The sequence below is a fragment of the Malaclemys terrapin genome, chromosome 14 (assembly GCF_027887155.1).
Source record: "Malaclemys terrapin pileata isolate rMalTer1 chromosome 14, rMalTer1.hap1, whole genome shotgun sequence".
NCBI lineage: Eukaryota > Metazoa > Chordata > Testudines > Emydidae > Malaclemys > Malaclemys terrapin.
Window position 1 is genome coordinate 30,050,084 of NC_071518.1, and position 26,881 is coordinate 30,076,964.

The window sequence follows — 26,881 nt, forward strand, 5'->3', positions numbered from 1 at the left end:
ACTTGCTTTGATCCACCGCAGTGAGTAGCGCCCCCCCCCCCCCCCCCCAGAGCACTGCTTTACCACGTTATATCCGAATTTGTGTTATATCTATATGCTCTAGTTCAGAGAGGAATTAATTCAGGCAAGTCTTATAGCCTTTGTTATGCAGAAGGCTAAGCACTCGCTGATCAGAATGGTCACTTCTTGCTTTAATCTAGTGTAGCAGTAGTAGTGTAGGATTTGTGATGCCTTTAAACTATGTTTCCTTGCTTTTAAGCAGGTGTTTGAGTTTTAGAATGACAAGTTCTCGTCATTTAGCAACTTTAAACAAATTAAAATACAATTAAAGAATTCTATAGGATATGGGAAGCCACTACTTCTTGTAGCCTGGTAACATGTTTTGTATTAAACCATTACTACTATGAGAAATTAAGAAGGGTAGAGTCTCCAAAAAAACAAAAACAAAAAAAACAAAACAAAAACACACCACACAACACACACGTGAGCATGAGAAGCAAAGCAGGAGTACTGGCTGTGGAGTCTGGAAACTGGAACTGAAGCAGGTATGTCAGTGTATGAGAAAAGGTTAAACAGACCTTGTCAGACTGCCTCACATTAAAGGATTAGTGTCAAAAGGTAAAAATCTCCAATTTGAAACCTTTGTGCACACACAAGACTAAGGATTCCTTTTAGTACCCTGGACAAAGCACGTAGGTAAGACTAATTTACATACAAAGAAGATATCTATAACATACAATCTGATGTCTTCATACCAACAACTACTTTGATATTTGTTTCAAGACTACTGTGTAGTTAACAAAGGAACAATGCAGCAAGGTTAACATGATTTTTTTTATTTTTTAAGATGTCACTATTAACACACATTAGCCAAACTAGCCTAGTAATCCCTGCAGTCTTAACACGTAGGAAGTCTAACATCCTCTAAGATTTTATTAGATCAAAACCACCAATAAAAGCTTTGATTTTTAGTGTTTATGTAATAAAAGCCTAGTAAACCTAACACTCTGCTCTCATCTTGTCAGACTAATGTGTGCTTTAGTGACAACATCCATTTGCAAGTCAGTAATAGAGCATACGCCGAGTGCCAATCTCAGCTCTGCCTTTCTTGAAAGTGCTAGTTGGAGTCACTGAACCCGCTATTTACAATTTAAAATCCTAATGTATTTACAATAGAAACCAATGTATTTAAAAATCATTAAATATATAGTGTTGAACTCTGCTAGATTAGTTTACAGGAACACAGCTTACCTCTGGCATCAGTTTTTCCTGCTAATACTTCTGCCAGTTTCTTAAGATTCAAAATTGCTATTCCTGAAAGGAAAATAAAAGCTTAGACAAACCCTCCAGGCATTTTGGAGCCCTGGGAGTTACCATCCTAGGCAGTCTTCATTAATAGAATTACTGCAATGTTTAGAGATCCTTCCATCCTCCAGGCCGCTGTTAAAACTTAATGCATATGTAAAACACTGAGAAGAGTCCACAAAAATCCATTGAGCAGGTTTACTTGAGTCACTGCTATCGTTCAGTTTTTACTAATCCATTGTCAAGAAGGAAACTGCTAGTTTGCCGTTTCTCTCTCCGTTACATTCCCTCCACCTACAGAAAGTGTTTTGTGCATCATGGTCCAGAAGAATTAGGTAGGCATGGTCTTCTCTTCTTTACTGAAAGGCTGCACTGAACCAGGCTTTACCCAGGACAGCCCAGACACCTGCATGCTTTTGCAGTGCTGATCTTCTGGCTTCTTCTAGGCAGAACAAAGTTAGAGTCAGAACCCACTACTTTTTTTTTTTTTTTTTAAACACACCAAAGAAGTATATAGTTGTTTTTTTGTTGGGTATTTTTACATTTGGCAGATCTTCATACCTGTCCTTGCCTCTCAGACAGGGACACTATTATAAATGCATGCACTGGAAGCTAGCTACTATTTTTAAGGCTATGTTGCTAGCCTGGCAATCTGAAAGCCACTACACATTGCTAATGCCATAGACATGCAAAGTATGACATTAGGAATCTCAATGCTGCAGTACATTTTTGCTACTCTACTCTGCACCTAAAGCAGGAAGCTGGGTGGTTTTTTTTTTTAATAATTTTTATTCTGTTCCGTTGAGGCCCATTCCGAACACCCTACCATAGCAAGCATTTGCCACTTTACCTACCAAAGTTCTAGTCAAAAATAGAGTTGATCCCATTTACACTTAAGCAAAGGTACATTAACAGTCAGACGGTTTGTTCTGTTTTTTACTTCAAGTTGGTCCTATTATAGTTACTCATCCACCAGTATAGTGGTACTACTGTGTAGGATCCATGGTTTGAAGATGGTAGCAGCTTTCCTGAAGGTTTCTGGACACCACAGCATCCTAGTGTACTAGAGACAGAGGGCACCCTCCCAAACCCAGAGAGGATTCCAGAGTCCTAAATAAAATCAATCTTGTAGTAAGGGGTCCTCTAAACTGTTGAATGAGTATTAGAAGGCAATGTAACAGTAGAACACAAGATGCACCACTCCAAAACCTTACCTAACTGCTAAGTTAGATGTAGAAGTGAGAATGAGCAAGCAGAAGAAAGGACTGGAATTGAGGGAGATGGTAGATTAGGAAACTGCAGCTGGCAACAGGCAAGGGGCTAAGGTACCTTCTGAAGATTACATATTCACTTTAGTATCTAGCAAAGAATCAAAGGGAGATCAGGTTGCAGATTTCTGTATAGAAAGGATGTGTATCTCTATCCACCATGTTGCTGAGGATTGTGCAGTAGACTCCTCTTAGGCTTTTAGTATCAAGAGGCCTATGTGTACGCCCACTATGTCACATTTAAACAATGCGCCAGTTCTGCAGGATGACATACTTCACTGGATGGGAGAGCAGTGGAAGTTTCACATGCTGATAAGCTTTCTGCCTGGCAATGCTAACTGATCCATGTGGGTATAAGCAGTGCCCCAACAGTAAAGCAGATCCTTGGCGGTAAGCCAGTGGTTTCTTAGTTCACCACAAAATTAATCTTGAAGTGTCAGCATGCTGGCAGAATCCCACAGAGTCTCCAGGAGGAAGGCAGCCCTAAAATGTCTGTCAGGCAGTGACAACAAGGGCCTCTGGTAATGGTAGCTGCCAGTTCAAAACAGCAAGAAATGGGGGGGGGGAGAATACACACCCACCCACCCCCCTCTGAAATCTGCTGCTGGGTTGCTGGCTGCAATGTGGATTTCAGTTTGAGGGCAAGAGATCCTGGGTGAAGTCCTCCTTAAAATTCAACGTGCCTGATCCTGTTCCCCCAAGTTTTTTGGGCACAGACAAATGCCTCCTGTTTTGAAGTAAGCTATTTTGGCTCACATCTAAAATCCACAAAGTCTCAATCTCATCAGTAGTAGGATTTAAGTAAAATGTATGTACAATATTTCAAGTTAATTGGCTAAGAGGTGGCAGAATGACACTAAAGATTCAGAGATCTCAGCGCTTTTTTTTTTTGCTATTGGCATTTAATCAACTAAATGTTAGCTGTTAGCAATGTTTCTATAGAAAGCCTACTCTGACAAGATTAGTAGGAGGCATCAAATGACTGCTCGAGACCTAGGCTTCCATTTAAAAAGAATGAAGACTCACACACTCTTTTCTGCAGACCGACTTCTAGATGCAAGCCATTTACTAGGGAGGCTTGTTGTGAAGTTCATTCAGATGTGGCCCTGATGTACCTCAGTGGTGGTGGTGGTAAGTCTCACCTCTACCACCAACACAACCCCAAGCCTCCCTAGGCAGTCTTCTCTCCTGCAAATCTCAGTTGTTCCATAGAGTACAACTGCCTAATCTCTTTCCCAGGACCCTTAGAGTAGATGAACAAGGTGGGGAGGGAGGTCAAACCAGAGAACTACAATGCATTTCTCAGGTTATCCTCCTGCAGCCTCAGAACCCCCAGAAGAGCAGTCTCACTCCAGCATCTGTTGTATGTTACTAAGAATACTGCCACGTAGCATGTAGAGCCAGCATATCATTGAGGCCTAATAGAGAACCTATGTTCAGGCCAGAGAACATGAGCACAAGAGCTGAGACTATGCATGGAGATGCAAATCTGAGCCTGCAGAGGAAGCAGCAGGGCCTGCCATCAGAGGCTTCTCAGAACAGCAGTCAGCAGCTGGTGGAGGGTTTCCCCATGTCAGTCATCCTGCAAATCTGCAATGCATCAGGCAGGCAAGGATACCACCAACATAGGAATCCCATGCTCTGCAAGTAGATAAAGCTCTGTAATGCTGCACTTCAGAGTGCTGTGTCAGGTTTTCACAGTTGGTTCCCATGCATAGATGTGGTTCAGTTTCAGTAGACACTTCTGATTGAGGGGGCCAGGAGGGGAGGGGAGCGTGAAAGAGCCCCATTGGAGATCCCCACCTTGAAACAGGGACTTGTCCTCACAGTAAATAAAACCAAAGATTTGAGAAAGCTTCCTCCATTTCCTGTCTCTCACAGCAAGGTGCTCTCATGCCTAAAAGCTATCAGCATAGCTACCCCTGATCTCCAAAGTCCAGAGTTTACCCAGTAGTCCAGTTGGATGGGTGTAATTAGACTATGTTATGGTATGAGTCCAAACCTCCCAGAGTCCATAGATATCACAACAGTAACATACCTTTGCAAGTGCATGGTATAGGGAGCGACAGCAGCATCCCTAGTGACCAGGAAACACCATGGCTTGTGCTTTATATTTTGTAAAACATGAAGCAACCATGGTATTGACCAAATTGTTTAAGGAACATATCTAGAACACTAGAAATAACTTCTTGGCTCTGCTGTTGAGCTGACATTTCCCCAGGGGAATAGCCGCAGCATCCAAGTAGTTTTAGTAAATCATTTTCCTCCTCCCAGCAGAGTTCCTACATGTAATGAAATTAGAAAGTTCTGGAGTTTTGACTCATTTGTCATTAGGTAACAAGTCTCCTCAAATGGAGAAAGTGACTGTGTTGATGCTAAGTAGTCACCTGTTCAAGCAACAGGAGCACAATACTGAACATATTTCAACCTGGGACAGGCTACCAGACAGTAGCTAGTGTTAGTCATTAACAGTCACTTCCAGCACTTGACTAGAATAGAAATAAAGCACATGAACCTTTAACAGTGCTCCCAGGCAGCAAAGAACCGTGTAGCCAAGATTATTTTGTAAATGAGCTGCTGGGTGCGCTGTGCTTTTGAAACTCAAGACATTTACTTAACTGCCCAACTTTTGACACCCACTTATAAAAATCTTATAGGTATATTTAGGATTTTATATAGACTACACGCGCTTTACAAAATAAATTAATGAAGACCATCCCTGCTCTACAGTGCCCAATACATTGAGTGTTACTGTAGTATAAATAAGTTGGACTTTGTCTACATACTTTCTGAGTCAACATCTTCTCTCTAGCTTCATCATGTATAGCTGGATTCCATGGAGAAAAGCTACAGAAGAAAGCAGAACTGTTATGAACTTCATTTTGCTTTAATGTTCCTCACCCAACTATCCACTTCAGAAAAAGTTACAGCAATGAGCGTGGGATGATTTCTAATGTTACTCTGAGCTTTCAGTGAGCTGCAAAACCTTGTTTCTCCCAACAACATCAAGAGACAAACACCTAATCCACAAAGTGGCTCATCAGAGATCTCATCCAACATGTATCTGCTCAGTGTTAAGCACACAAATACTAATTTCAGCTGATACCAGCACCAAAAATTAGGAATTCACCACCAAATGCTAAATACACTAACAGTGACTAGTTGACAGTTCTAACTCCTAGTACCAGAGCGAAGTTTCACAGAGCTATATTGCCACTGCAACAGTTCAAACAGAGCATACAAGTTCAACTTGTAAATATCTGAACACCAGATTTGTTCCATGGGTGCCCTTAAACTGACCAGAAACTGACCAGATTATTTTATGTTATTCACTAAGCAAGCCAATATTTAATGGGTAATTGGTAAGGAAATTTACATATTAGTTTAGCAGTGTTGTTGTAATCAATATCATGGGACCAATATGGAGAGACAAGGTAGATAAGGTAATATCTTTTTCTGTCTCTCCAACAAAAGTTGGACCAATAGCTTCAAGCTTGCACAGAGCTTTTCTTCAGGTCTGGGATACATACTCCGAGTGTCACAGCTAAATAAAAAGGTGGAACAGATGGTTTAGCATAAGTAGTTAACATTTCAAGGGACCAGTCAAGGTGAAGTGGCCTGCTAACAACTCTCAGACATAGGAGAAAGGGGAGAGGGAGGAGAGAAAGCTGGGGGGTTTAAGTGAGTTCTAGATTGTAGAAAGCAATAAATCCAGTGCATCATTCAGTCCATGATGTTTAGTATCGAGTAATGCTAGGAATTTAACGTCCCAGGCTTGTCTTTTGCAGATGTTGGGCAGATTTCCTTTGAGAATGAGGACTGAGGTCAGATTGAGAGTCACTGCTTTGTGAAAAGTGTTAATCCACAGGTGATATGCTGTGTATTTGTTTTACCATTTTTCTGTGCGAGTTCATTCGAGAGTGTAGTGATTGTGGGTGAAACCAGTCACAGCGGTTACTGGGGCATTTAGCACAGTGGATGAGGTACACCACATGTTGTGATAGGCATGTGTAGGATGCATGGATTTTGACAGGTGTGTTGTGGGGGAGGCGGTGTGTTGATCATCACAGCAGTGGAAATGGGTCTACAAGTTTTGCGTCACTTAATCTGGCAGGGTCTCGAGTCACTGAATTGGTATGTCTGGGTCTGTGGGGAACTTATTTCTGATGATGAGCTTGAAGAGGCTGGAAGTTGTTTGATCACCAGAAAGGGGGTGCGGGAAAGCTTTCCTTCAGGATGTGGTTCCCATCAACTGTGGATTGTAATTGTTTGAAGATAACCCCCAGTGGATTCCTGCCTGTTGTGGTGAGTGACAGCCAGAGTTGTGGTCAGAGGGGGTTTTATTACTGTATCAAAACAGCAACTCTCAGGGTTTGTGTTATGGTGTATATCCCAGACTTTCTCCTCAAAGCTTATTCTGTGGTATCTGAGTGCCTGGCTGTAGATAACAGAATTCTTCGTGTGTCTGGGGTTGTTACTGGATCTGTGAAGACAGGTGTGGTGATCAGGGGGTTTCTTGTACATAGTTGCCTGTAGGGTTCCGTTGCTGAAGCTGATCATGGTGTCCAGGAAGTTGATGCTAGCGTGGGAGTACTCTAGAGAGTTTAAAGATATGTGGTGGAAATCTATCAGTGAGTTTCAACAGTCTGTCCAGACGACGAAAATATCAATGATATACCGGAGATACATTGGTTTTATGGTGCATTTGTCCAGAAATTCTTCTTCCAGGTGGCCCATAAAGAGGTTGGCTTACTGAGTAGCCATTCTGGCTGATCCTATGGCTTGGAACAAGTGTTTGTTAGTGAATGTAAAAACTGATGTGGGTAAGGATGAAATGGATTAGTTGGACAGTGTGTTTGGGATGGATATCTGAGGGTTACCCATTGTCTTGTAAATACTTGAGGGACACAGCAATGAAATCATTGTGAGGGATGTTGGTGTACAGGGAGGGGATATCCATGGTGGCAAGAATGGCATTCTGAGGGAGGTTGTTAATGTTGGAGTTTGTGGAGGAAGTCAGTTGTGTCCTGGAGGAAACTGGCCCCACAACTTTGTTTTATCCTTCTGCCCCCTATGACTGGAGAGGTGTTAACCGGCCACTTCATCTTGAATGGTCCCTTGAAATGCTTTAAGTACTTATGCTAAACAATCTGTTCCACCTCATATTTAGCTGAGGCATGCTGAATACTTTTCTCAGATCTTAAGAAGAGCTCTGTGCAAGTTTGAAAGCTTGTCTCTCTCACCAATAGAAATTGGTCCAATAAAAAAAAAGTTATTACCTCACCTACCTTGTCTCTCTAGCAATGCTGTGTCAGTCTGCATTAACCTTTTACTCAATATTAACGGTCAACTACCCTGATTCAGATGTGGGTATAAAGGGATTTTTGTAAAGGGTTGTTAGACCAGAAGTGATGGCCATACTAGGACTTGGCATCAAAAGCTAGACTGAGTGTGCTTGAATTTAGAATAGTAGAACATAGGAATTAAGTATAATACATAGGCTACTTACCTAATTGCATAGGGATCTTCTATTTTAGGCTGATCAAATAAGTGACTGCTGCATAGTTTGATACTGTCTACCACCTTACTTTTGAACAGCTGAATGTCTTTTTCATATCTATAAGAGAGACATTTCTTAAAACTTCACCATATGAAATTAGCAAGTTGTAAACTAGTCTTGGTTTTTCAACATGATGGGGGAGCTAAGGGAATTGGGGTATTTTAAGTTTGTTCAGCTAGCTGATTCTATATACCATAAACAGGTGCTAAAAAATAAATGATAAACAGCTAAATTTAGCTGTTTAATCTAGACTCTGGCACAGGTATTTTGTCTGTAAGTAAAGAAATAAAACAAAAAGCTTAATGAAAATAGAATATGAAGTTCTAAATACATAGCCAAAACAGTTTAGAATGACACCTACAGCACTGCAGCTTCCGGATTCAAAGGACTGGTCGTATCAATCTTGTAGAAGACTCTGCGAGCATACATTAGTACTTGCCATATGTGATTATGGTTTCGCCTAGGAAGAGAGTAGTTAGTTAGTGAGGGACAGAGGTACAGCATTTCTGTATTAGACACCAGTACATTAGTACTCACCTCCATTTTGCAAATGCTCTTTTCACATCTAATTCACCTGAGAGGGGATCTACTAGTGGGTGGAAGACTGGTAGATCAAACACCAATCGCTGTGTTAGAGATAAAAGTTAAAAATTGCTTTAGTGAAATTACTCAAGCCTATGGTTTATTATCTGATTTATGATCAACTTTCACTTAGATGCGTTTTTATGACCCTGTTAATGGGTGCCCAAATCCTTAAGGAGACCTCTGCTACTTTTGTTAGAAGCAACCCCCCAAATTGCTTGAATTGAGAAGGGGGGGGGGGGGAGAGAATCTGTTTTACTTTGAACATTTGACAGCATTGTGTCTGGCCAGTTCACTGTTTTCCCTATTGATTAAGTTCCTACAGCAAGAGGGTAGTTAGTTTTAATAGGAAAATGGATTTCAAACCCCCAAACTGGCAGATGGACCTAGGAACAGGTGCAGAATTAACCATTTTCAACTGACAGTTTCCCCACTGATGCTGTCCCTTTAAAAAGTGTTTACTTCTTTAAAGCTGTCAATTAAACTGTTTCCTTCAGGAGTTTGTGGCTGTAATGTTCTGCCAACATCATAAAAAGATTACAAAGGCCTGGCTAAGCACATCTTCATTGTGCTCTGAAAGAAATCATATTGACAGAGGAGACCAATTTCATAAGCAAGAATATTCTGCTGCTAGTCCTAAAAAGTTTGATCCTAGGAAGGAACAAAAGTTGTACAAAGGCCCAGGAATATTGTTTCATTTTACATACCAAAAGGAAACATGAAGTTACTGAAACAAAGAAGCAGATGACAACTCCAGCCCCACCTTCACCCAAGCTTAATAGTCAAGAAAATACTTCAAGTAGTTAGCCACTCCTTCAAGGGCTACTATGATCCAGGAGTCATAATTACAGTTACCACAATGCAGGTCCGAAACCTCTAATTTAGAAGGACTGGTAGAGCCTGAAAGTCAATCCCACACCCTATGCAGACACAGAGAAGTTGCTACAGAGTAACAAGATGATCCTCCACCAAGAGTAAGTAGGGTGTACAAGCCAGTCAGAAGTGTGTTCCTAATCTTCACCAACCAGTGAACAAAGCCAGTCCCAGGAACTGAACAAATGCCATTCTCCAACACCATAAAAGGAAACTAAATTTTCACGATTGTTAGATTACTCCAGCACTTACGGGGCAGTCGCCATCTGGGTAATTGTCAGGGATGTAGACTGTAAATTTGAACACACCATCCTGGTAGAGGCCATGTCTTATGAATATTACTCCAAACCACACTGTAAGGAAGAAGAGTTGTATGAATTGGTGCAAAATGCCTTAAATATGGTAAAATAAAAGAACTACCCCTGAACTTACTTAATGCTGATCTGTAAGATGGCTGCACATAAACTCCTGGCAGCTTCTGCTTTACGACCAAAGTGCTGTAATAATAATCAGTCATTTAGGAGAAAGAGCCATATGAGGACTGGATTAGCATATGCACTCTGCAGAAGATTTCTCAGTACACAAGAAAGGCCATTGCTGTGCTGCCAATATCTCAACAAGGGACTCTTAGAAATATTTCCCTTCCAATCCCAAGGGTGGATGTGCTCACAGGGGGGAGGGGTAAGGAACTAAAGAATCCACTTTCCCTCCCTCTGCCACCCCCCCCCATTTAAAGAGATACTGGCAGGAAATTATTACGCCTCTTGTTCAAGATTACTGGAAACAGAAGATTAGGAGGGAAAGTTCATATTTCAGTAATATATTTAACAAGTCAGCACTGGGTCAAGTCATTTTCACTCTCCTCCTATACAGTCAGTTTCCCTTATTTGTGTGGCTATTACACAGCAATGGAAGAGACGTTTTATAAAAAGAAAATGTACCTGTATAACCATCATTTGACAGAGGGATTTGGGGCAAGTGTAGTGAATAAAACTGCTTGTAGTTCTATTTTTTAATATTAACAAAAGCTTTAACTTGAAATTTAAACAATGCTTTTAGTCATAATCATGGTAACTACTGTAGGTCAAGGGGGAAGTGGCGTGGCAACAGAATAGGGCAAGTGAAGATGCCAACCAAGGAGGGCAGTCTAGCGCAAGGAAGTATTTTCGACAATTAAGGCCTCAAGAGTACCAGGAGCAGAGAGGGTTGAATCACCAAATCCAAGGCAAGAAAACAATGCAAAGTATGACCTGAGTTTTGACCCCTATTTTCCCCCCTTCCCACTCCCCGGTCATTTGAGACTGGTCACACAAGTCTGAGCTGAGTCCTCTACTTTTTGTCATGGATTTAAGCCGTTCATGTCCAATGGATTACAAGTGATTTCTCCTCTCACCTTCCTCTCTATTGTTTTTGCCCTTTAGTAGACACCATTATATCATGGAAATAGCATTGCAATGCTGAGAGCGAATAAGAGCACAAGGCAACATTTTTGCTGTTCCCTGAGTGGAAACAAAAAATTGGTATGTTTCCAACATGGTGTTGGAAATACTAAATAGACTTTTACTGAGCCATTCACTGAAAGTGAATGCTTAACACAGTATTCAGCTAAAGCAATTTATAAATAGGCTTCTCTGATTAGTTGGCACATGCACAAGTCTGTTTTAAGCTGAACACAGCAGGCCAACGATGAACTAGTGAACAACCGTCTCTGACTGTACCAGTATCATTGTTATAGTACTCCTTTTTTTTTTTTTTCTTTTTTCTTTTTTTTAAAAACACCTTTGTTATATCAGTGCTTTCCGCTAAGACTTTGATTTCCATACACCATCAGCAATCGCTTAGCAACAGGAGACCATTATTCTCCGCTGCACTCCATGACACTGGCATCTTAAATTGATTAACATATGTTAGAAACTCGGGTTGTCAGAAGATTAACTAGAGCCCCACAGAATGAAAAAGTATGTAAATAGAACTAAAATATTTTTAAAGAGTTCTCATCTTCAGTTTAAGGTTTTTAAATGGAAAAAGTGTATTTCAAAATTAGCATTGCATCAGGGCTCAGGGGAATTGCATTCAGAAATCCATTTCATAGCTGAGAATGCAACAGATGAAGTCACTAGACAAGTTATGTAACCAAGAAGAAAAATTTGACATGACACAAATTTGCATTTTTTGCTCCCTCCTACATTCATGATCCCAGACTGATCCATGGAGCAGTGGTCCAGAGCACTTCCTGGTGGTCCATGGAAAGCTGACTAGTTACATTTCATTGGCTCCTCCTCTTATAAATTTCATGGTAAAATTCATTAGAAGATGATTTTCCTAATATTGACTTTCCATGCAAGTATCCACTTTAATTGCTGCACATTTGATCACACGTGACTGAGGAATAGTCCACAGTATGAGAAAGTCTGGGAATCCCCAATTAGGATAACCATATTTCCCAAAAGGAAAAACAGGACACCACATGGGGCTAGTCTGAGGCCCCTCCTCAGCTACTTGTACAAGCACCCCCCAACCTCAGGCTGGCCTGAGCCCTGCTCCCTATGTGGGGCTGACATCACTGCTTGCTCGAGCCCTGCCTGCCCCCATCACAAGGCTGGAGCTGGCATCACTGCTTGCCCAAGCCCTGCCTCCCCCCTTGCGCAGGGTGGCATGATCACTCCCCCACCAGATGTTCCTCTGCACCCTTTGACAAAAGAGGGCATTTGTCCTGTTTGCTCTTGCCATCTGAACAAGTTGGCAAGAACAAATGGGACAAATGCCCACTTTTGCCAGAACAGGGCTTAAAAAAAGAGACTGTCCCACCAAAACAGGATGTATGGTTACTCTATCCCTGATACGGGGGGGAGGGATAGCTCAGTAGTTTGAACATTGGCCTGCTAAACCCAGGGTTGTGAGCTCAATCCTTGAGGAGGCCACTTAGGGATCTGGGGCAAAATCAGTACTTGGGCCTGCTAGTGAAGGCAGGGGGCTGGACTCTATGACCTTTCAGGGTCCCTTCCAGTTCTATGAGATAGGTATATCTCCATATTGAAATCCTCCATATTAGCCAGTGGTGAGATTAGGATGATAGCATGGTACCTTTCTGCTGGACATCTTTTTTTTTTTTTTTTTTTTAAAGTATACTTTCTTCCTAAAAGCAATTTAGTATACATTATTAATCTTATGAAGATGCCTTGCGCCCAAGTATTTTAAGTTTGCTATGTACAAGACCACCATCCAAAACTATAGCTAAAAGAGTAACTCCTCTCCAAGATAGAAGACTATATTAATTTTGCAGGATTTAGTATTTAAATGAGCATCCTGGGTATGGTTTTAAAAGTTCCATACAAGAACTGTTTCTAAAGCTACTCTCTGCAATTGTGTTTAAGTTTTCTGATGTACAAGACCAGTGAGCTAAAAAGGTGAAATATTTTGAAACTAAAGCAACATACAATTCTGCAAGGAGAGAGTATTCCAAGTAGAAAGGCCCATAGGAGGCATGTGTTCCATTCGTAGACTGGGATGAAGGGGCAGGAGAAGCAGGCTTGGTCATCGGCACAGCATTTTTTGGAATAGAAGGCAGCTGTTTCTTTGTAGAGGTGCGTGGAGGACTGGTTCTCAACTCTCCAGTCAGAGTCTTTTCTTCAGTTTCAGGTCTCTGTTAAATACAAATACAATATATATTAGCATTTCAAATTTATATTTTATAAAACACTGAATAGTTTAGGCTGCAAGCTAAAGCTTCTCTTCAATTATATACCAAGGAAGTTGAATTAGGTTTGAAAGATTTCACCTTACTAGTTATTACATAGTCATAGACTCCATACAAGTTGCTTCCTGACAGATTTTCTTTATTACTGGCACTGGCTGAAATCTGAGCAGACACTGCTTTAGTTCCTAGTAGGCAGTAAAACTGTAGATTAAAGCAAATTACACCTCCACAGCATTAAATTAGAAACCGACAGATAATATAACATCAGCTTCCAAGTCAGTCCTCATTTCTAACACTCAATGTACTGAGATGAACCACTTCAATTCCACTAATAAGTCTCTCTGCAATTTAAATATATGAATGATTAGTATAGTAAAGAAGAGGTGAGAGTGGAACATTCTGGGGCAATGAGTTCAAGAGAAGAATGCCTCCCACTTCTGTGGGAATTGTTTGTGCTGAGGCAGGCACAGCACAACTGGGTAGATTATACTAGCCTACCCTCATTGTTTTTAACCATCACATTAGATGGCCTGTGCTGCCTATAATCCTTCAGCCATCCACACAAGACAGATTTTACATGTGTCATTTGTCAGTACTTCACTATATTAACCAGTTAAAGACCATCATGCTTTCTATTTTGCCCAGGAAATAATCACCACTGCAGTTAAGTAGTCAAAAGACCTGAGAAAGTGTTCACTCTACATATGGGAGAACTTAGTTATGGTTCAGTGGGTAGGCCAAGACACAGACTGCTGGGTTACTGGTTAGAATTTAGACTACAGTTTTAGTGATGGAAAGTTACCATGTAACTATTTGGTGTCTTCTGTAAAATGTCCGAGAACTGACCTAACGACATCCACATCATCACCACCACCACAATAACTTCCACCATTGCTGAGAATTTTGGAAGTGGAAGACTGAACAGGCCTCAGAGACTGAACTTTTAGTTGTTTTTTTCTCCTGATAAATGACGATGACATGTTGGACAGATTGTTCCATATACTCCTGGGGGAACTCTGCATCACTGAGCATGCGCAGAATTCATGTCCCCTGCAGATTTCTTCGCTTCCCTGAAGAAAACTGACTTCTGACAGGGAAGCCGCAAGAGAGGGCAGGCCTCCCCTTCCCAGCACCACAGGCGCGTTGTTTTGGGTGCCCGGAGCAGCCGGCAGAGGTAAATCACTGTGGGGCTGGGGATGCCCCGCCAATGGCTTCTATCCTGTGTGGGGCTCAGTTTTAGTCCCAGCTAGGCTGGGGACGGCGGGACTTCCTCTTCCCTTCAAGGAGCAGCAGGGCCAGGTCCAACCCAACTCCAGAAGTCTCCCCCAGCTGCAGGAAGCCCCACCCACCCACCCCACTTCCTGCCCCCACCACTCCCCAGCTGAGGGTGGGTGGAAGGAGGAGATGGTCATTGTACAGGGAGATGCTCCCTGGTCCACCCAACCCCAATGCATCTGGACTCTCCATACCCCCCACCCCCACTCCCTCAGCACCCAGACCCCCTCCCACACCAAGCCCAACACCGCCTCAACACCCCCACCATGCAGACTCCTCTCCACTGAATCTCAACCATTCTTCACCTGAACCCCCCTTATAGAGTCTCACTCCCCTCCTCCACCCCCCAGCACCTGGACCCCACACAGAACCCTCTTACCGGACACCTGGATCCCTCCCACACTAAGCCACTCCACACTTGGATCCTGCCAGGCTGAGCCTGCCTGCCCCTCACCTGGATCAGGGCCAAGGCTGGGCATGTGCGCTAGACTCTGTCCCTCTCGCTTACTATCTTGGTGTGCTTAGCTCACAGAAGCATGGCCTGAGGGTATTCCTGAAGCAGGACCAGCCCTTGCGCTGTGCCAGGGTTGAGTGCAGCCTCACCGCCAAGTCCATGTCCGCGGGGGGAGGAGGGAAGAGAGAAGAAGTAGAGGAGGAAGGCAGTTGAGAGGCTAGGCTGGGCTGCAGGGTAATCTCCCACCTCCGTGCTGCTAGTGTCCTATGCTCCCCGCTGCCATGCTGAAACCTTCACCATTTATTTGTTGACAAATAAAATATGCAGAATTTTAAAATATTGTGCAGAGAATTCTTAGTTTTTTGGCACAGAATTCCCTCAGGAGTATATGTAAGTTGTTAATGCCTGTGTGGTACTTTTTTTTGATCGAAAGGATTACTTCAGACTAGTACAGGCGGTCCTCGACTTTATGACATTCGACTAACATTTCTGAATTGACACCGATTTGACTTATGACAATTGGTTTCGACTACGACGCTTGGTCCTGCAGTGAGTGGACTGCAATTCCGAATTATGACATTTCAATTTACAACGCAATTTGCGGGAACCAATTGTGTCGTTCAATACAGGCAGTCCTCAGACTTAGTAAACTAAAGAGATGTATCTATTTGAATAACATATGGATATTCTGTCTACCTTGTTTAGAACTAGCACTCAATACAGAAGGGGGTGGGGAACGCCTCCAAACCTCGGCAAACCACTTCTAACAGGATTTTATGTAAATCTGAGCTGCTTCACTTTTTTTTTTTTTTTTAAGAGGGTACATTCACTCTAGATTATTCAAATTTTCAAGATGCCATACAGAATCCTAAGTATTCCATCCACCAGCAACCTTTTCCAGCATTTTTATTCATTTTTTTCCCCACATTCAGAGCTGCATATAAATTAGATGTATTACAGATGGTAGTTCTTTAAGAGACATAGAGGAAGAACCCTCAGATCTGCACTCAAACGTGCCCACCCAAGCACCCAACTTTAAGGTATTTAATTGACATGGCCCTAATTGAATGCTAGAGAGGCGTTCAGCTTTTGGATTCACAACAACGACAATCAGGACTTGCCAAACCTAGAAGGCAATCCATAGTTTTGCTATTTTCCAGCACTAGTCTGGGGGTGGCAGGGTGAAGGACCAGAGAATGAGAGAGAGAACCATGTTGAAGAGCACTCCTTCTCTTTTCCCCCCAAAGAGTTGCTGACAGAAGACAGGTTTTAAAAATCTGACCTTTTAGAAGCCTGCTATTTGTGCTCATCATTTAGGTCAAATAGACACAGAAGTCCCAGGTATGTACCTTATGTCCCATAAACATCTAGTTAAAGCTTGGCTCAGAGTATCGCAGCTGCAAGAACCTGAATAAGTCTGGATAAGACTCAACATGACTCAAGTTACTAACATCCACCTCTTGATGAGGTAGTCATGGATTTCAGTTTCCCATGAAGAGACTTATACTTAGGCAGACATTGCAGTATAATACTGTAAGTTAGAGGATTCAGTTTTTACAGACTGTACTAAGCAGAGCTACCTTATGTTTACCTCATGGCTGTCTAGGTGAGAGTCAAGAAATCCACAGCACTTCAATAACATCTTGTCAAGATTTCTTTTTCCAAGATGGATTCTGAGGCTTCATTTTAAGTCACTTTAGATAGTTACAGATTTTATATTTTGATAAATGTAAATTTGTTTTGTGATATTATGCAGTACAGCTTGATAAGAAGTGAACAATTAACAATGCATATACTGTTTATTAAAATATCCACCTTGCGTGAGGAACTTGTAGACATGCTCCAGAAAGGGTTCATAACGTGTATCCCAAGTAAAGGGCTGCAAATGTCTCCAGACCCTCTCCAGCACTTTGATGTCACTTTCTAGCCTAAAAACATACAGAATTAGAAGTTAAAGAGTGTTCAAACAAACAACGATTCCACCACAATTAGGCCAGACCTAAGTATCCTATTAGGACAATATTACAACATTAATTCTGAACTTCAGAAACAAAAGTTTGTGTGACCTCAACTAATCAACCTCAACTAGTTCAAAACCTCTCCAAAATATTTCAAAACATTCATAAAGATCAACAGAAATCATATTTGAACGTATATAGCACCTTTCAGCCATTCTCTTTGCATACCTATCTACACTCTCCTCTCTGCAAAGATGCCATTGGACAGGCCTGCAGCTTCCCAATGGGGAATGCAAGAAAACTAAGCTACCCAACAAACAGTTAAGTCCAACCATGCATGGGACTCTAATAGCCTATTCTGTATCTTGGGCAAGTTTTTTCGTCCCTGGTTTTTATCAGCTGACTCTACAAGCCTTTTAAGAGTATTAGTTTGAAAAGTCTCTGCCATTCACAATGAAGGAAGCTTGTTGAGTTTTCATCATGTGTGTCATTTTGTTTTCATTTGCATAGAAATGCAGCCAGGAATAGATAAAAGTCACAGAATCCAGAAGTTTCTCTGTAGCCTTTTTTTTTATTATTGTGTTCCATTACAAAAAGCATGATGTGGACTTAATATGATCAGCAATTCTAATAGAAAGTACTTCAGTTGAGTTGGGAATTTCATTGAGACACTTACCATTTGGATCCCTGACTCTACTACTCCCCTTCCCCCATACTCATTTAACATCAGTTTATCTCCTTTAAAGAGATTTTAGCTACTGTGTGTGTCTAAAGCCGCTCCTCTCTGGTACAGCCCATTTCTCCACCTCTTTCCAACTCTGAATTTTTCTCCCCAATTTCTTCTGTTTTTCCCCCTCCCTATCTCTAGTTATAGTAACTAAAGTACTTTGGTATGCAGTGTAGTTGTAGCTGTGTTGGTCCCAGAATATTAAAGAGACAAGGTGGGTGAAGTAATATCTTTGATTGGAACAACTTCTGCGTGTGGCTCAAAAGTTTGTTTCTCTCACCAACAGAAACTGGTCCAATAAAAGATATTACCTCACCTACTTTGTCTCTCTAAAGCATTTTGGAACAGTTTTATATAACTTCCATATGAATCTGTAGGATAATGATCCATGAGTCAATTCACCATTAATGCCTGTCCATTTCTTTTATAGCTGTTATAATAGCTTTTTTCCCAGATCAAATAATCACCAGTGGCTAGTCTGAGTCAGGACTAAAGATCCTGTTTTTCATTACACAATTTGATTCCATTCAGCCAGGTAAGCGAATGCTTCTTTAAACTTAAAGCAGCACTTGTAAAAACATGAAATTTCAGCAAAATTTGAGCAAAGCCATATCTGTTAAAAATTGAAAAATCCAACTAGATACAAATAAAGCAGTTTTAGATCAATATAACTTCATCCACACTAAGGGCAGGTCTTCACTACCCACCGGATCAGCAGGTAGGGATCAATCTATCGGGGATCGATTTATCATGTCTCGTCTAGACGCGGATAAATAGATCCCCGAATGCGCTCCCCGTCGACTTCGGAACTCCAGCTCGCAAGAGGCGGAAGCAGAGTTGATGTGGTGGGGGGGGGGGGGGGGGGGGGGGGGGGGGGGAGGACGCCAGCAGTCGACTCGCCACCATCCTCACAGCCAGGTAAGTCGACTTAAGATACGCCGACTTCAGCTACGCAAATAGCATAGCTGAAGTCGGCGTATCTTAGGTCGACACCCACCCCCCAGTGTAGACCAGGGCTAAGTGTTTCACTGATTTAACTATATAGTTAAAATTGGTACATGAACGGTGTTCAGAGAAGCCCTCAGATTTTGAGTCTTCTCAAGCCATCCATCCATCCACCCAGATTATGACTTTGCAATCACATCCTTATGAACAGGTTCTCCTGCATGACCCCTCCAGCCACCAGATTTTTTTTTTTTTTTTTTTTTTTTTTTTTTACATTCAACAGTCAAGATACAGGGAATAAGCCCCATCCCTGTTTTCTCCCCCTGCCCCCTCAAACACACACTTCTGATCCCCACAGATACCTGGGGGCTCGAATACAATCATTTAGCATAAGCAATGCGGAACGAACAGGACTATTGAGACATCTCTGACCAGTCAAACTTGTCTGCAACTCTGCTTCCTCAAGGCAGTATCGGGGTCCCACTTTCATACAAAGGCCTCCCAGCGCCGTGCCAGTCCCTTCTCACGCCTCACTCGGTACCTGGGCACTGCACCAGCCCACGAGTTTCTGCCCTGCCGAGCTGCCCGTCCGCAGGCACAAGCGGGTGGCAGCAGCAGGGTCAGAAGCCAGGGCTGGGATACTCGAGCTCAGGGAGCGCGGGGGAGGCACGCAGAGGCGGCGCGCTGCCGGGGCGCAGCTGGCAGGCACCGGAGACGGACACAGCAGAGGCCGCGGTTAGAGCTTCGAACACGAGCGCGTGCGAGCCGTACCCCCCCGCCCAGGCCAGCGCCCCGCCGGCCGCTCCGCCGCCACAGCCCCCTCCCCGGGCGCTCCCGCGGGGCAGGCGAGCCACTGGCAGCCGGACCCCCCCCCCCCCCCGCGACACCCCCGTCTGTCCCGCCCACGGGCCGCCGCACCTGAGAGGGGAGCGGGCCCGACCCGCTGCCGCCTCAGCCCCGAGGCGAGCAGAGCCAGGAGCACGCGCTGGACACCGCCTGCCCCTGGCGCCAGTCCCGCCCCCGGCCGCACCCGCTGCCACCAGAGCATCCCAGTCACCTACCCGGCAGCAGCCCCGCCCACCCCGCAGGCTCCCCACCGAGCAGCCCTCAACGCGTTCGCCTTCCTGCGGAGACTGTCTCCGCCCGGCCGCCGTTGTTATGCTAGATGTAAGGGGGCACCCCGCGTTCTCGCGCTTTCCCACTGCCCAGGGGAGCCGGGCGGGGCCGCAGCGCAGGCGGGCTCCAAGGCCCCACTCACCCGCACTAGTTCCCCGGACACTCCACTGCGAGCGCGGCCGAGTCCCCGCCAGCACCTCCGTCCTCTCTCACCCCGTCCGCAGCTCTAACACCCGCCCCTAGCAGCAATATCCGGCCGGCCTCTGACACGCATTGGCCGCAGCGTCAGCCAATCACAGGCCGACCGTTCCGGGCAGTGTTGTGACTGCGGTTCGGTGACTACCACACTGGCCAATCAAAACCTCCGCTCCTCCTATGACGCTAAAAACGCGGCCGCAACCTGTTACCAAGGTACGCTGCCCGTCGCCAATGAGGACGATGACGATTGGCTAGAGTACTTGGGGGCGGTTTTACCGGGGCTATGGATGACTAGGAATGGGCATTGTTGCGATTGTGAGTGACAACGATTGGCCGATACAGGTGTCACTCCCCGGGGGCGGGGTAAATGGCTAGATGAATTATTTCGATTGGCTGATGGGCCAGCTCTCCGCGGGAGGGCTATGCTAGCGATTGGCTGGCAGAGCCGTCGCTTGCTGAGGGGCGTGCTTGTGACTGGCTGGAGCCTAGCAGCAGCCAGGCTCTGGGCTGTGGATGTTCCACCTGCCCCACCCTTGGGAGACAGCCAGGCCCCGCTCTGTGCTCCCAGCCGCTGGCCCGTCGCAGTGAGGGGCCCGATTCCAGTCACCCGCTGAGCCGCCGGCGTCCCTCCGGTGACAGTCGGAGCTGCAGCGAGCAGGGGGTGGGGGGCTCCGGCTCCAGCTCCGGGCTTCTCGTGCGGGAACAGAGCCGGGTTTAGGTCACAGCTGTGGGACTCCGTCGGCGTCAGCCCGCGCCCGCAGTTTCGGAGGGACGCCGTGGTGTAGGGAGGCCAGGCTCTTCTACAAAGCAGAGGCGGGCTTGCGGTTGCTTTGCTGGTCACGCGGTGATGCCCATTTGCAATAGCTGAGAATCCGGTCCTGCTTCTACATTCCCAGGGACACCCTTGCTTCAATATACTTCACTGCCCTTGCTCATGGTGCACCCCATCCTACAGTTCTCAGGAGCCTGCACGGGGTTCATGTAATTCCGCACGTGGGCCAGTCGCCAGACCATGCACCTTGTACTGGAGTATTGCTCTAGTGGCGATTTAAGGAGACTGCATAGTGGCTAGGGCAGGGCAGAGAGTGTTATTCCAGAGAGCATGTTTTCCTCTGCAGATCTATTCAGGTAGGTGGGCTCTTTGGGCCTGATTCACCATTGCCCTGCATTGCATATAGTCACTTACATTACACCACTGCAGAGTGAATATAAGAAAGTACCATGCTGATCTGGCGATTTTTGACACCCACTCTACATTTGCTTTGCACTACTGTACATTCAGTGACTACAGGGTTACAGGGAATCAGGCCCTTTATGTGGGAGAAGACAAGAGGGTGAGAGGTTTTAGTGCTTATAAAAGTAAGAGAATAACGCTTTGACAGTACTTCACATCTGACCTGGGATCTCTCTGCTGTTCCACATTTGGGTTTCTGCGTAGCAATAAACTGCTAATATGGTCAAATTGTGGTCGTTTTGTGGTGAAGACAAAGACGCATTAGTGGCTGTATTAAAACCGATGTACTCACTTCTCTTGTAACCCAAAACAGATTTGAACAGAGGTGAACAGCTGCTGTGACAATTGGTAATGTGCCATGGCTTCTGGGAGATGCTTAGTCAAGAAAGGAAGTGTGGTATTTCCATTAAAGAATCAGTCTTGAATATAAATGTTCCTTAAATGGATTTTTAATTCTGATGTATACAAAAATCACCACAGGGGGCTAGATAAACAACACTCCTCTACCCACAGTACTAGATACATTGTCCAGATATGTAAGTATAACCCTTTCTAATAGGGCTAGAGATACCAGTTTAATATAATTTTACTGGACTTTACATACAAGAACTGCGATGGCTAAGAGAGGGATAAAGTAGGACAGTCTTCTTTTCATTAGAATCAATAAGCTGTAAAGTATTATTTTAATCAGTTCAGGAACTCCTCTGGGGAGCTATAATTAATAATGTTATATAATCTAAGAAAATGTTTGTGCAACCTGAATACTTCCAGCTTCTTTTATTAGTCCTCCTAATGAGCCATCAGATTCTTGGCAAAGCATACATAGCAAATACTAAATTAATCTTTTTCTGACAACTAACTAACACAAACCAGTTTCCAATACATACGTATCAATGAGAAGTTTTTAGTTACAATAGTTTAGCCCTACACAGCTGCAAAATAAGACAAGCAAAACATGAATGAAACTCAGTGGAATCTGTTCTTATTCCTAATTAGGTCCTTCTCTGAGTCCAGTAGAGTGAAGTTACAAAAGTGATGTACCATTGCTAAAGCCATTTATTTGTCAAGGTTTGGAAAATGGCAACAAAATCCATGCCATCCTGAAGTATACAAGTTATAGGGGAAATGACAAATCAATAAATACAGGTTTTAAAGTCTCTGTCCTATCACCAACATGCTCATGCCTTTGTCATCAGTTGTCTTGATTATTATAACCTCCTCTCTGCTTAACTTCAAAATGCTGCTTCTAACTCTTTCCAAATGCCATTAAAGTCCTTGTCCTCTCTTGTTCCAGCCATACCGCTACTGCCCTTCTTGATTTTCTATCTTTTATTGCATCATATTCAAGCTCCTCGTTCTTACCTTCGGAGTCCTATAGAATCTCGCCCCTACCTAAATTCCTGTCATAAGTTCATTCTACTTACTCTCTTGCTCCATACACTCGCTCCTTTCTCCTGTTTTCAGCATGATGTCTTTTCTCATGTTGTGTCCACCACACTTAGAACAGTCTCCCACCTCTTTTCTGCTAACAGCCCTGTCTCTCCTCCTTCTGTCTCTTCTTTAAAGTCCATTTCTTACAGAAATCCTTTCTACATGTATTTCTTAATCACTGGTCTCTCCACACCCACCTACCTGTGTTTTGTCTTGTCTGCATTAGGTCCCAATCCAAGAGTGATTTAAATCAATGGGATGTTGCAGGGTGTGTCTGTCTGAGTAGATCCTTCTGCAAGATCAGTACCTTATACTGCAAGCTCTCTAGGGCATAGATCATGTCCCAGTGTGAGTTGTGTACAACATTCTGTATATTTACAGTGCTGGTTTATAATTATATAAAATGTATCAATACCATTTTAAGAGGAGTTACTTGTTACTATTCACATAGGGCTGGATCATGGTCCTTTTGATGTCCATGGTAAAATCACTAGCAGACTTCACTAGGAATGGAAGGTGGGTTCTCAATCATTTCATTAGAAATATAAGGCAGTCCTCAAACAAGATATTCCTGAATTCAAAATTAAAATTATGTTCAGTGCTGTTCTGCCAAGTGCAATAAAATCACGACCCCACCAACATTGATCCTATTTGTTTTCCCCTTAGAAGGCCTTGTTCTCCCCTTTATATATTGACCTGGGATTGCTGTCTCTCTCCCTGCACCTGCACCAAACTTACTGCTCTCCAGGGTTAGAAATAACAATGTTACCTGAAGAACTTGTGTGTTGGGGGGGTCGGATGAGACTTTAAACTACAATTCTGTATATTCTACACACATAAAGATAATTGTATGATTTTACTCTGAAATGTTTAGGATTTTGGGATACCGTTTTTATGAAAAGATGCTATATAGAATAAAGTTGTGTTGTAGTTACTGATTTTATTCCTGACTTCTTGAGAAATGGTTTTTTGTAATTGTTTGGCTACTCCTGGATCTGATGTCAGTTTTTAGATATTCACATAGTAATAATAATAATTAATAATAAATACTTCATAATAAAAAGCATGAGCAAATACCCTGTTATACCAAAAGTATCTGTGACTGGATCTTGTTAAGGTATTTGCATAGGTTCTTCTTCTCATATAGATGAAAGCACCAGATTCAAAGGTAAATCAAAGGAAAATGACAATCCAGAGGACATGACATCCCTGACAGCACATCAGCAGTCTAAATGTTTGACGGATCCAGTAAGCCACTTCAAAGGCACCAACATGAATGCCCTGTAACCAGCTGCTCCTTTACGGAAAAATTTCTGAAAATGCCATCCAAAGAGGAAAGTAAGGCTATTATCATACCACCCTTTTATCCACTTATTTTTGTTTTCTTCAAATATTAACTTTTCTTTTAGAAAGTTTTATATCATTAACATTTAAAACAATAAAACTATCGAGAACATAATTTAGGGTGGGGTTTCAAAAGGTTTCATCATTGGCCTTCCTCTGCTCTGGATTTGTTCAGCTAGAGGTAAGAGCACAATCTGGCCCTGTGTTTTTTGGATATTTTCACACAGAAGAATACTTTCTGCTTTTACTTTAAACAGTTATGGAAACTATATTTCCTGTATTTATTTTCTTAGCCTTCTAAATTGCTCCCTTTTACCTGGATCAAAGCACCACAGAAAATAAGGGCATGTCTTCACTAGCAACATTAAACGCTGCCGCGGCAGCACTTTAACATGGCTGTGTAGTTGTGGCACCAGCGCTATAAAAAAAAACCTCCACGAGGGGAGTAGCTCCCAACGCTGTAGCACTGACTATACTGCCGCGTTACAGCGCTGAAACTTGCAGCGGTCAGGGGGGTGTTTTTTCACACCCCTGAGTGAGAAAGTTCCAGCACTGTAAAATACCAGTGTAGACAAGCCTTTAGATACACATAAATACATATCTTGCTGCCTCTTCTAGAGGTAGAAAAAAGAATCATCCCCCACAAAGAAAGCATCCTAACTCTCATTTCTCCATCAATGCCAATTACTTACCACCCCCAATCTTATCTCCCCACCCATCCGATCCCCTCAAGCAAATATCTGAAAAAAGACATGGGCTTTGCACTGTGATCTGAAGACAAGGAGATGTGATTTGTTGGACCAGCTTGAGATGCTTATTAAAGTACCCCTTCTATACACACATAAAGATTGCTTAGACAACAGCTCCATCAAGTTTAAACCAAGGGACTATCACTTAAAATGTGTCAGTTGATTTGAATTCTTTCAGGAGATTATGGGGAGACAGGCTTTCTGAAAAATACAGAGCCAGTGAAACTCAGGAAACTCTGCTGTCATAATAAAAATCCATATGTCCCCCAAGCTATTTGTTTTATTAATTATTATTTTAATTGTAAGCCCTCACTGTATAATCATTTATACTTAATGTCAAGGTCAGAACAGCCACTTTAGGATGACATAGGAAAAAAAGAAAAAAACATTTAAAACAAATGCACGTGTATACATCAGGAAAAACAAAATAACTAACACATCTACAAGGCAACTGTGAGAGTAGTGCCATTTAAGGCAGCGATTCTCAACCAGGGGTGTGTTTACCCCTGGGGGTATGCAGAGGTCTTCCATGGGACATCAACTCATCTAGATATTTGCCTACTTTTACAACAAGCTACATAAAAAGCACTAGCCAAGTCAATACAACCCAAATTTCATACAGACAGTGACTTATTTATATTGCTCTATATACTATACACTGAAATGTAAGTACAATGTTTATATTCCAATTGATTTATTTTATAATTATGTGGTAAAAATGAGAAAGTATGCAATTTTTCAGTAATAGTGTAGAGTGGCACTTTTGTATATTTATGTCTGATTTTGTAAAGCAAGTAGTTTTTTAAGTGAGGTGTAACTTGGGGTATGCAAGACAAATCAGACTCCAGCAAGATGTACAATAGTCTGGAAAGGTTGAGAGCCACTGATTTAAGGCATACCTAGTGCTATGTTTAATTAATCCTTAGATACTCTGGATTAATTCTCATTGACTTCAGTGGGGCCCTAATTTCACTCTGTGGTAACAGGTGCCTTAGAAATAACCACAGAGAGATGTGAGGAAATGTTTAAAATGTATTTAATTAGTTTAAGGTAATACACAGCACCACTAGATGGTGTTCTGCAACTGTTCTATTCGCATATTCTAATCCATGGGCAGATAAGTGACAGCAGTACTTTACTGATTGAAACATATGATATACACTGTATGACACTGAAAACAGATGAGGACCAATTCTGCAGTGTGTGTGTGTGCTGATCTCCCACTGAAATCCACAGCAGTTCACACAGAATAACACCAGCATAATTAATACTGATAACTGATTTACATAATTTGTGCAAAATATGCTCTTATTTGATAAATATTGATATCAGTATCACTTTGGTTCTCTAGAAATGTCAGATTGAAAGATGGAATTTCCTAACTTTGGAATATAATGAAGTACGATTACAAATTACGAACAGTGGTTTAAAAAAAAAAATTCTTCACTTTAGAATGTATCTCCTTTTGAGATTTGAACAGCACCAGCACACACTGCCAATACTTGACAAATAACCCTAAATAATAATAGTTATACTGTAACCTTTTGCCATTTCAAGATTTTGTCTTTGTGGGACTGTGACGGGGCAGCCCCGCCCCGCACTAGCCCCAGCAACATCAGACCAGTAGCTCTGACACAGGAAGTCCTGCTCCGTTTGTACTGGGCATGCTCCAGATGCTCACCGAGTATAAAAGGAGGGAACTCAGCTTAGTCAGGGCTGGTGGCCGCAGGGGAAGGACCTAACTGGGAAGCTCCAGCAGAGGACTAGCCGATGCTCTTGAAGCTGCCAGGAACAGAGGCTTTTACAGGCCGGCATGAACCCCTATGGCGGGAGGAACCAGAGGAGGCAACGGATCTGGAGACTCACGGAGAACCCTGGGATCCGTGGGAGACCCCAACTCTCCAGCCGGTAGGGAGTGACCTGGGGGAGGTGACGGACTGGTACCTTGACTCCGGTAAGCCTCAGCGTGTTTCGGTAGGACCCCTGCGCTGAGCCAGTAGTAAGGTCCTACGGCCCCGCAATCAGGGGCGCTTATATGGACGCTGGCCATTAGGCCGTGCTGCCCTGCAATCAGGGGCGTTTATATGGACGCTGGCCATTAGGCCGTGCCGCCCTGAGACAAGGGTTGATCCTATGGACGCTGGCCACTAGGCTGTGCTGCTCTG

General features: G+C 43.2%; 1 protein-coding gene across 4 annotated transcripts; it reads right to left on the bottom strand.

The window, feature by feature from the left end:
• Positions 1–820: 820 nt before the first annotated feature.
• AKTIP (AKT interacting protein) lies at positions 821–20,010 on the bottom strand. 4 transcript variants are annotated; one of them, XM_054049238.1, is made up of 10 exons: positions 19,903–20,010; positions 16,830–16,942; positions 13,026–13,231; positions 10,021–10,085; positions 9,841–9,941; positions 8,671–8,759; positions 8,495–8,593; positions 8,083–8,190; positions 5,360–5,420; positions 821–1,744 (listed from the first exon to the last, which is right to left on the bottom strand). In XM_054049238.1, exons 2-10 carry the CDS (start codon positions 16,869–16,871, stop codon positions 1,637–1,639), a joined length of 879 nt encoding a protein of 292 aa, XP_053905213.1. In that variant the 5' UTR covers positions 16,872–16,942; positions 19,903–20,010; the 3' UTR covers positions 821–1,636. The 4 variants fall into 4 exon arrangements, with proteins under 4 accessions (XP_053905213.1, XP_053905211.1, XP_053905212.1 ...); XM_054049236.1 differs by having other exon boundaries at positions 821–1,747; XM_054049237.1 differs by lacking the exon at positions 19,903–20,010 and adding an exon at positions 19,563–19,651 and having other exon boundaries at positions 821–1,747.
• Positions 20,011–26,881: the final 6,871 nt, after the last annotated feature.

What these genes read in the sequence shown, in the direction of transcription:
- AKTIP (XM_054049236.1), bottom strand. Translation starts at nt 16,871, where the DNA reads ATGAACCCTTTCTGGAGCATGTCTACAAGTTCCTCACGCAAG. An exon ending in TACTCTCTCCTTGCAGAATT is followed by an intron (nt 10,086 to 13,025) that starts GTATGTTGCTTT and finishes TTATTATTACAG; the next exon opens with CACTTTGGTCGTAAAGCAGA. An exon ending in AGAGCATTTGCAAAATGGAG is followed by an intron (nt 8,594 to 8,670) that starts GTGAGTACTAAT and finishes CTCTCTTCCTAG; the next exon opens with GCGAAACCATAATCACATAT.